At 45.5% G+C, this 11,188-nt stretch overlaps 1 protein-coding gene across 7 annotated transcripts in view; it reads left to right on the top strand.

The window, feature by feature from the left end:
- Positions 1-1,085: 1,085 nt before the first annotated feature.
- LOC148123667 (vomeronasal type-2 receptor 26-like) overlaps positions 1,086-11,188 on the top strand; it is a 35,776-nt gene continuing 25,673 nt past the window's right edge. The window contains exons 1-4 of one of the 7 annotated variants that reach the window (XM_087919100.1): positions 1,089-1,229; positions 1,366-1,616; positions 2,110-2,341; positions 3,431-4,225. In XM_087919100.1, the coding sequence (XP_087775226.1) occupies positions 1,387-1,616; positions 2,110-2,341; positions 3,431-4,225 (1,257 nt within the window). In that variant the 5' untranslated portion in view covers positions 1,089-1,229; positions 1,366-1,386. Of the gene's footprint in view, positions 1,230-1,365; positions 1,617-2,052; positions 2,342-3,430; positions 4,226-11,188 lie in introns of all 7 variants that reach the window. The other 6 variants (XM_087919102.1, XM_087919099.1, XM_087919098.1 and 3 more) reach the window with 6 other exon arrangements.

Here is an 11,188-nt window from a genome sequence, read left to right as displayed (position 1 = left end):
TTTGATTGTAAATATATTAACAGCGGCTAGGATTGTATTTGCTAAGAACTGGAAGAGTGAGAAAACTCCATCAGAAGAAGAAACTATTAAGAAAATATTGGATTGTGCTGAAATGAGTAAATTGACATTTGAAATCAGAGAACAAGAAGATAAACAATTTTATGAAGTTTGGGATCTTTTTATCAATGGTTAGATAATAAAACATAATGATAGAATATTCAGATTTAGCATAAAAATTTTTTTTTTCTTAATATTATCTTTATAAAACATTATTAAGGTAGATTTGGTATGATCTTATGATTCATTGCAAAATAAATTAAGTAAACTATAGTTATCTCATTAAAATATGAATTAACAAAATTATAGATAAATGATTTTTTTAGTGATGATATTAGGTTATACAATTATTGATTGATAATATGAGCTATAATGTAATATAATTATACCAGTGACTAGGAAATGGATGCACAAAAAAAGTGGTAAACCAATCGATGCACTGTATGTAAATTCATGAAGAAGGATATTTTTGTTTTTTTGTTGTATGTTTATGTTTATCTTGTTATTAAAAAATAAAAAAAATTATAAAAAAAATTAATATTGCTAGAAAAGATGGGAAATGAAATTTCATTTCAGGCACAAGCAATTTTAAAACCGGCTGCAATTAAGATCAATATATAGGATTATGACATAGAAGAAAATTCCAAACAGGGTCTACTCTTAACCTTGGGCAGAGATCAAGGGTGCTGCTTGTCATTAGAAGACAGGCAACACTACAGTTAAATGGCATTAACTTAGAAATGGCACCAAACTCCACAGCTCTGAGTGACGTTCCCCAGCAATCTCTGGAGACAAGAGGCCATGTTGAAGGACAGCAGAAGTCAATTCCCTGGGTGCTGAATTCTCTTCCCCAGCATCACTTTCTGGACTTGCCTTGACAGGAAGGAAGGACCACAACCACAACTGAACAATGATCCCAGGGGTGTATGTGTAATTTTTACTAACATGTTTTATTCCAGCCTCTCCTCTGCAGACGGAGCCTGGAAAAAGTTCAGGATCCCAAGAGGAGATGTTGCTTCTTGCTGTAATTATAACCTTTGAGACCTGTGATGCTATATCTCCAGTTTTTGACTTTGATGCAGGCGTTAGACTGAAGCCACATGCAAAGGATCTTGTATCAGAAAAGGATAAATTCCTTGGGTGAAGCTCTCTGGGACCAAGTTTTGGGACAGGTACAGGCTCTGCTCTTGATTGCACCTTTCTCTCCTTTGCAGATGAAACTGAGCGATTCTCTGCTTAGATCAGGAAAGCCACTGGCACTTCTCAGAGTCTTTGAATTTCTCCAGCTGTTCCTGTTGTTTGTCTTAGAAACAGGAAGTGGATTGATTCATGCCACGAATGATGGACCTCCTGCTTCTGCTGCTGCTGCTGCTGGTGTCCCCATCAGTCTGTGGGAAGCTGAGAAGGAAATGCCCATTGAGTTTGGAGCACCAGGGTGGGTACAATCCATGGAGCTTTTACAGGCCTGGAGACCATCTCATTGGTGTGGTCACAACTGAAACAGATGTGTCACCTATAATGTGGCCTTTCAACAGCCCTCCTTCCATACCTTCTCCTTCGTAAGTAATGCAGGGTGATGGAGTTGCACTCCCTCCCTGTGCAATTCTAACACTCTCCTTCTTTTCTTCTTATGTCACGTATTTTTGTACCTCAGGACCTGTCTAATTTTCTGAATGATTTTGATTTCCATGGCTTCCCTTTTTTGCCTTACTTTGTGGAAGAGAGTAAAATCCAAGGATGGAGTTTTAAAAGAACCTGAATGAAATCCAGATGATTTTCCTTTCTCAGTTCATTCCTGAGTTCATCACTTGAATAATGACCTTTGTTTAAGTAGTAATTGAAACAATTGTAGTTGCCTCTCTCATTTGCATAATTGATCATTCGATTTGGATCAATGTTGGCCTAAGGCTTAGTAGGTTTGTGAAGGGTTACATATTTTAAAAACATTTGTTGTTGCTATTGAATATAATAACATGAATATTGTTTTTACAATAGGAATAGTAACGCTCTAACAAATACCCTAGAATCAATTTTTGCTATTCAAATGGTCAGCAAGAATTCCCAGCTCCTGCACAATCTTACACTTGGTTACAACATCCATGACAACTATGTAAGCACTTTACGCACTTCAGATGTCTTGCTGGACATTCTTTCCACTGGAGAATCCAATGTCCCCAACTACAGCTGTGGGAGGAAGGACAACCTCCTGGCTCTGATTGGTGAAACTTCCAGGGACATCTCCATGCAGATGTCAACGTTTGTAGGCACCTACAAAGTCCCACAGGTTTGTGTGTTTTTCTCTATCTGGTAAGGTGAGTGGCGGGGGATGAACAACAGATCCAATATCTTCATAGAATTCAAGAGCAGCTTTTTCAGAATATTAGGGAACATATAAACTATGTTTTAGTCTATTATGTTCATCTTCAAGGTTCACCATTAAAGGCCTGAAGAGCCATAAGGTCCCTGTAGAGGATATTGTACTGAATATTCTACTGTTGAAAAACTATCCAGCTTTTGAGGTCCTCCATTAGCATGTTCATTTTCACATATCAATAATATCTGCCTTATCCAATTGGAATCAAGTTGGCAATAGTCCTGTCTATGTATAAAAAATATTCAGACCAAGAAGAGTATCTTTGGGATGGATAAAAGGAGTTCAGCTCCTGCCCTCATAGATAATTGTTAATTTACACAATTTCTGCTTTGCATAAATTCAGGGTATATAATTATTGGGTTAAAATTAAAGTGATGAAACAGACATATAGTCCCAAAACAGACAAAATTTCAATTAAAGACTTGTTGGATTGTACAACTGTCTACGATTGACCTCACCCCTTTCCTAAGAGGTCTGTAGGGGGCATGCATAAGCGCACCAATGTGCCTACCGTCACTGTCCTACTATTTCTTTTTATTTTTCTTATATGTATCCATTTCATGTACTCATAACTATTCTGTTAGCAGTTGTGCTCTTGTACATCTAGAGAAGAAGCTGAAAAATTGTTCCACAAAGAATTTGGGATATAGAAGCTGAGAAAGAGGTTTTAGTACTCAAAAATAGCATATAAAACTGCCCTATATCTTAGATCCAAACATTGTATCTGACATCTGCTAATTTGAATCTAATAGTTGGAATTGTAGGGGTGACACAGAAATTCACCTTGCATTTTTAATTGTTTTTTATTTAATATGATTTTGTGTTCCATTTTTATATACAATCTTGTTAAATATTTAACTGCCTAAAATATTTAAACTGTGACTAAGGAACAAACTGTTCTGATATGTTCATCAGAACAAAATTGGGTTTGTCAATAACTAATATTTTGGAGTTGATCTGGACCACATTATAACACAGCATTCTTCATTACTTTTTCAGATCACTGCTGGAATTCCTTCAGAGGCTCTGAGTGATAAAAGGAGATTCCCCTTTTTCCACCAGATGCTCCCCAAAAAAGGATTCCAATACCCAGCAATCGTCCAGCTGCTCCTCCATTTCAGATGGACCCTGATTGGCCTCATTGCTTCAGACACAGATAGTGGAGATGATTTCATGAGGACTTTCCCTCCGATGCTTGTCAGGAATGGAATTTGTGTGGTTATATCACAACGGTTCACAAGAACTGGATATAGAGCACCCTTCAGGGAGGCCCTCTCTAAGTGGAGACAAGTCAATGTCTTTGTCCACTTCATAGAATTTATTTCCATCTGGAACAGAATTTTTCCTTTCCATGAAGCACTTATGCATTTACCAGGACCCATTGAAGGGAAAGTCTGGATCCTCACAAATTTTGCAGTGTATACAATAAAGAAGCATATATTTCTCAAATACATCCATAGTATTTCGAGTTTTAGTTATCTGATAAAAAGAAGGCCAATAGATGCTGCTTTTGACCCCTATTTCTTTGTGGAAGATGAGTTTCAAGATCATTATTTCCACTGTTCCCTTTCCAAGCATGTCTTTTCTGTCAAAGGCCGCAGAAGATGCACCCAGAAAGCCCCACTGGAGACCCAGGAGAAAAGGAACAGGAAACGGATCATAAATGTCCGTCATCGCTACCGTATCATTCAGACTTTGGCCCAGGCCATGAATGCCGCTTATTCCTCCAGATCGAGGAGGGGAAGGAAGGAGGGAGAAAAGAGGTTGGGGGCTCCGAGGCTGCAGCCATGGCAGGTATGGGGGTCCCAATAGGGATCCATTCATCTGAGATCCTTTGGAGAAGGAACCCAAAGGAGAAGGAGGGGAACATCTCAACCTTCTTGTGCTGCAAAAGGTCAAGAGATTTGCACCATCTAATTGCTCCTGTCTGACGCTCCAGAATAACAGGGAGCAGATCTGAAGTTTCTGTCTAGTCTTGTTGGAAGAAATCTCCTTCTGGGTTCAGTTCCAAGTGGGGAAGAAAGACGCTGGAAACATGGTGCTGCTTGGAAGATGGTTTAATGGTGGACAGGAGCACATGCCTTGGTTGAGGAAAGAAGGGCTGAGATGCTGAGAGTGCAACTGTTTGATGCCCTCTGTTGGGATTTGAATTGGAGCTTGTATTCTGATTGGTTGTCAGACTCCCATGGGGCCATGCAGGGCCAACTCTGTAGGCTGTCCTGAGTCCCAGGCTTGGTTGAGCCTGGCTGGATGGTGATGTAATGAAAGGGCTTTGGGCAATTCCTTTTGAGCTTTACCTGGAGTAGATCTTTGTTATGTAAAATAGAGTGGCCTAGGCCAGAGTAATAGTCCATTAGCAAAGGTGGGAGGGGGGCTGAATTTCAGCCTCTCTGAGTTTCTACTTTTCTTTTTAGGGAAATGTATTGTGTCTTTTTAGTATATCCTAAAATATTTTATTTTCCTAGGAATGAGAAGGGTTTTAACTCCCAACACCTCTTTCAGTCATTGGAAGAGTCTTGAATCCTCCCTTGTCCAACTGAGAGATGTTGCAAGTTGGAGAAGCTGCTCTCATAATCTCCTCCTTGTCTTCTCTCAAGACTCAGTTTCAGGTTGCAGTCAAGTACGATTTTGGGGTTGTTTTCTTAAACATGTATTTATTTACAAATAACTCAAGATGGCAAATGTCTCCAACACAGCTTCCTCCTTCATCCAGTCCACTTTTAGTACAGTCAGAGACCAGCATTACAATTAATAATAATAATAATAATAATAATGGAGAAAAATAAAAATAAACGACAGTCAATGGGCAGTTAGAGTCTGCCTAATGCTGAGTCATGTGCGAATATATGGCAATATAAATGTCCTAAATAAATAAATACATAATTTTGCATTACAGCAGAACATAATTTGGCCCCATTCAGAAAAACTCCTTCCTACTGATCTGATAACTGCAGTTCAAGGTAAAAGAGTTCTGTATTTCCCAGATATTAGGAGAGGCGTCACAAAGTGAATCCCTGAGTCCTGATAGGAGATGCCGCATACCAGGCTATGAAATCACTGGTGGGATTCAAATTTCTTTACTACTGGTTCTGTGGGCATGGCTTGAATTTATGGGCGTGGCTTGGTGGTCACGTGACCAGATGGGTGTGGCTTTGTGGCCATGTGACTGAGTGGGCTTGGCCAGGGGGCCATGTGACTGGCAAACCAAATACAATTGGTCCTCGCTTAATGGCCGGTTGCTTAACAAGTGTTCTAATTTATGACTGATCTCCCCAGAGCTACTTGTCCTGTTTTTGGAGTTTTGACAACCATAAGCACAAACACAGAAACACACATGTACACACACACACACACACACACACACACACACACACACAGAGCTTTCTAACCCTGCTATTCTTTCATTCTGTAAGGATCTCCTGCTGGAGCAGGGGTTGGACTAGATGACCTCCAAGATTCGTTGCATGCCAGCCCTAGATTGCTGTGTTGGTTCAAAGAGTCTTCTGAAGCCAGGGTTTCTGTCCTAACTTCCTCTCCTTTTTTTCACTCTCCCTCCCTCCCTCCCTCCCTCCATGTATTTATCTATCCATCCATATATCTCATTCACTTTCTCCATTCTCCCTCTCTTTCTTTCTCTCTTTCTCTCCCTCTTTCTTTCTTTTTCTTTCTTTCTTATCTTGCCCCCCGCCCCCTGCTCTCTCTCTCTTTCTGTCTCTCTCTCACACACACAGACACAGAGAGGGGGGGAGAGAGGGGGGAAGATTTGGGACCCAGCCTGTTCGCTATCCCCCACCGTCCCCCTTCCCTTCTCAGGCCAGGTGAGGGAGGGGCAAGGTCAGCTGCTTCAGGCAAGGTGAAGAGGCATCGACCAAGCACGGGAGAGTAGAAGCCTGGGAATGGCGGCTCCTGGCTCAGCTGGCCTGAGGGGCTCCTGCAGGCATATCGCCACAAGAGGGTGAGAAGCCCCGGGACATCCGCCCACCCACCTGCTGGCTGGCCGGGCCAGGCTGGTCTGGAAGAGACGCATCCACTGGGAGAAGGAAGAAAATGTGATCTGGAAGGGCATGCAGGCAGGCAGGCAGATGTCCCAGGGCTGCTCCACGTGCGCACTGCATCAGTAGCACACGCACAGCTGCACACACAGTGCACATGTGCAACAACCCTGGGACATCTGCCCGATCTGCACCACAGCCACCATGTGGTAGGGAAAGCTAGGAGAGTGACTGGGACAAGTGGGTGACCCGGTTCGGGGGTGTGGCCTACCAGGGGCGACCACCGGGTCACCTGAGCCAGTGAGAACCGGTTGAATACCGCCTCTGCGTGAGCTGCAGTTCGAGTGGCCCCTTGTCCACAGGGCCCCAGTCTCAGCTCAGGCGCTCTTTCTTTGTATCGGCCCCCTGAAACGGCTCTGGGAACTCCGTTGCAGCTCTCGGAGGTTAATTCCCTTTGGACTTTTGGCAGGTTTATTCGATATAAATATCTCATTGCTCTAAAGGCTGCTCAAATAAACATTCTTGGGAAGAGCAGCCCCATCTTGTTGGATTTCCAGATCTTTGAGACCTTGTTTGAGTTCACTAAGTGCACTAACTCACCCCCCATCATTAGAGGCCCTTCCCTGCAGAAGCCACGGGGACTGAGTACCAATGAGTAGTTGTGGGTTCATTTTCCCCACAACAACAACCCTGTGAGTTGAGTTGGGCTGAGAGACTGGCCCCAAATCCCCCAGTCTTCTTCATGACCAAGGCGGGACTTGAACTCACAGCCTCTTGCTTTCTCCTTTGAGGGCTTAACCAGTAGACTAAAGTGGCTCCCTTACATACTTATCAAGCTTGGCACAATCCTTCATCCAGTGCATCATTAATGTTCTTATATGAGACACTATAATTTATCAAATCCTAACACCCAGATAGTTTTCTATTGCTTTTTAGTCATACATTTGTTTCTAGGAGAAAATCAGAAATATTTTCTGGAAAGTTGGTAATGTTTAAATAACATAAAAGTATATTTGCCTGAGAATTGTTATAAATCTTGTATAATAGTGTTGTAGAGCGAGGGTAAGGAAGAGGCATGAGACCAGAGCGTACAACTAACAAGGCTTTATTGCAGAGAATAAAGGGTTGTCACGTCTGCTTGCTAACTTGCAGACTAGCGGGTGACAACGGGCTGGCTCTGCCGACTGTCAAACGGAGCCAACCAATGGGAGCGGCTGCTGCTCCCGCTCAAACAGCGGACCTGGTTGGGAACTCCAACCAGTTCCACAGACATAACACTCCTTTCCCCCAGCTGGGAACATGCGTAGTCCTGCAGATAAGTTGGTTGTCTGCGCTGGTGACCAGAACATCGCAGTTCGGGTGAACTGTTGGCTGGTGACAAGTCCAGGCCCTCAGGACATGCCTTGACGGTCGTTGGGGCATGGGCTTGCCCAGGCGTGGTGCTCTGAGAAGTCAGCAAATCCCTCTGCTCGGGCTGACCTGGGCGAGTCTCGAGGTCCGGTTGGGTCCTTGGGCTCTCCAGTAAACCTTCCTGTTCATCGGGTTCCGCAGAGAGCTTCCGTCTGGCACAGGCAGTGAGACGTTGGCACTGGCAGGTCGGGTTGGGTTGGTATCAGCCGCACGTCGCCTTCTCAGTTGGTCCACGTGCCTTAGCCACAAACGTCCATCTTCCAGTAGGACCCTGTAGGATCTCGGACCTGTGACTGACACAACTTGACCTGGTACCCACAAAGGATCCCCTACATAGTTCCTGACGTACACCAGGTCTTGCAAGGCAAAGTCCCTGACCAGACTGTCAGATCCTAAAGGGGTTTCTGGGCAGTAGTGGGGGTGTAGCCTGTCCAGGGTGGTTCTAAGGCGTCTCCCCATTAAAAGTTCGGCAGGAGATTTGTTAGTAGTGGTGCAAGGCGTCGTATGTTGGCTGAGCAGGAAACGAGACAGTTTAGAGTGCCAGTTTTCCTGGCCAAACCTGGCGAGTGCCTCCTTGGCTGACCTGACTGCTCTCTCCGCCATCCTGTTGCTAGCGGGGTGAAAGGGGGCTGTAAGGACATGTCTGATGCCCAAATTAGCCACGTACATACTGAACTCACATGATGTGAACTGCGGCCCATTGTCAGACACCAGCGTGTCTGGAAGTCCATGGGTGACAAATAAACGGGTCAGGGCTTTGACTACTGCTTGGGTGGTGGTCATGGGAAGCAAGGCCACGTCAATCCACTTGGAGTAGGAGTCCACGACCACCAAGAAGGTCCTGCCATGCACTGGTCCAGCCAGGTCGATGTGCAGGCGAGACCAAGGGGCACTAGCACTTTCCCACCTGGTGGGCGTGGCAGCTGGCGGGGCAGCCCTGGTTTCTTGGCAAGGTTAGCAAGAGCGTACCCAGTTGGCGATTTGAGCATCCATGCCGGGCCACCAAACGTAGCTGCGGGCCAACGCCTTCATCCTTACGATGCCCGGATGGCCCTTGTGAAGCACCTTCAGGATGGGTACTCGAAGGGTGGCTGGGATGACCACTCTTGTACCCCACAATAAACATCCCTGTAGCCTCGACAGTTCCTGCTGGCAGGTTTTAAAGGGAACAAAGTCAGCTGAACATTGAGTTTCCGGCCACCCCTTCCCACCCAGTCCAGAACCTGGGCGATTATTTTGTCTTTTTTTGAGTGCGCCACAATGTCCTCGGCTGTCACTGGGAGTTTGAGTTCGTTGACCTCAAAGATGGCGTGAATCGGTGCTGGGTCCTCGACTGGGACTGGCAGGGGGCAGCGACTGAGGGCATCGGCGTGACTCAAGTTCTTGCCAGGACGATGCACCAACTTGAATGAGTACGCAGCCAGAAACAAAGTCCATCTGGTCATTCTGGGTAAAAGTACCTGCGGGGTTTGCTTATCTCCAGATAAGAGTCCTAGGAGAGGTTTATGGTCAGTCACAAGTTCAAAATGGTGGCCGAACAAGAATTCGTGGAACTTTTTAACTGCAGCAACCGCAGCCAGGGCTTCTTTATCGATTTGGCTGTAGTTCCTTTCTGCTGCAGAGAAGGTCCTAGAAAAGAAGGCAATTGGTGCCTCGGAGCCGTTGGGGAGTCTGTGGCTTAGGACAGCCCCAATCCCAAAAGGGGATGTGTCAGCAGCCAGGACCAGGGGAGGCGTTGATCGAACTGGACTAAAACCGCTTCCGATGTGAGTAAGGATTTGACTGACTTGAAAGCATGGGCTTCTTTGGGTCCCCAATGCCAGGGTGAGTCTTTATCTAAGAGTCTATGTAGGGGTTCAGCGACAGATGCTTTGTGCGGGAGAAATGAGGCGTAAAAGTTTAGAAGCCCCAGAAAGGCTTGTAGTTCAGTCTTGTTGGTTGGTGTGGGTGCCTCATGGATGGCCTTCACCTTGGACTCAATTGGGTGGATGCCAGAGGCGTCTATCCTATAACCCAGAAAGTCCACCTGCCTAGTGGCGATGGCGCACTTCTCCCTTTTAAGTTTGAGGCCATGCTGCCTAAACTTCTCTAGCACTGTCCTGACCCTCTGAATGAGTTGAGGTCGGTTAGTAGCTGAGACCAAGATGTCATCGAAATACGGAACAACTCCTGGGAGACCTTGGAGAATCCATTCCATGAGTGATTGGAATATACCCGGGGCCACACTGACCCCGAATTGGAGGCGCTTACATTTGAATGCCCCTCTATGCGTGACTATGGTTTGTAATTCAGCTGTCTGATCATCAACAGGGAACTGTTGGTATGCCTGGGACATATCTAACTTGGCGAAAATGGTACCGGGTTCGAATGTGTGTAACAGGTGCTGAATAACAGGGACAGGGTATGCGCTGACCTGTAAATAATGGTTGAGCATGGTTTTATAGGCCGCACAGATTCTCAAACTACCGTCCTTCTTGAGTGGGGTGACTATGGGGGTCTCCCATTTGGCAAAATCAGTAGGTTCTAACACCCCTTGCTTAAGTAGGTTGTCTAATTCTGCGTCCAATTTAGGACGGATGGCGAAAGGCACCCTGCGTGGCATAAGGCGGAGGGGAATTGCCTGGGGGTCTACAGAAAACGAGATGGGGGTGCCCGAATAGCAACCCAGCTCGCTACTAAATACATCAGAAAAATCAGAAAATAATGCATCTACGTCAGAAGTTGAGACAGCATGGATCCCAGTTACACTAAGGCCGAGGGAAGGAAACCAATCAAGCCCCAACAGGCTGGGGAGGGCACCATTAACAACCACTAAAGGCAAATGGCCTTTAAAAGCTTGGAATTGAATGAGGAACTTGCCTTTCCCGAGGACAGGAATGTTCTTGCCCTGGTAGTCCCGCAGTGTCAGGTGGCATCTTTGACAGTCTGGGCTGGATCTTCTTCAGGGTTTCCCAGGAGATGATTGAGAGCGCTGATCCCATGTCTACTTCCATCCTGCAGGGTTTACCTTCTAGGAAAACAGAAATTTTAATTTTATCAGGGGTTTGGGAAGTATGGTTAGCGTGGTAGTAGGTATAGCAGTCCTCCACTTGCATTTGGGAAATAGAAGGTGGTGGAGGTCTTTGAGGCAAAGAGCGCCCTGCTTGGCAGACTCTAGTGAGGTGACCCTTCTTTTGGCAGTTCAGGCAGATGGTGTTTCTGACCCTGCAGGATGCCCTAGAGTGGGAGCCTCCACAGGTTAGGCACAAGGGAGGTTGTTTGGGGGTGAAGTTGTTTCTCTGTCCCGCTCCTACCTGTGAAGGCTTCAGATGCTTAAGGCGGTTAATGTCTGATGAGTCTGTGGGGTCTTCTTCAC

The sequence above is a fragment of the Pseudonaja textilis genome, unplaced genomic scaffold, assembly GCF_049901715.1.
Source record: "Pseudonaja textilis isolate UNSWEBS1 unplaced genomic scaffold, rPseTex1.2 PTEXSCF26, whole genome shotgun sequence".
Lineage (NCBI taxonomy): Eukaryota > Metazoa > Chordata > Lepidosauria > Squamata > Elapidae > Pseudonaja > Pseudonaja textilis.
Note: the sequence above shows the minus strand (reverse complement) of the source record. Positions and strands in the feature narration are given on the sequence as shown.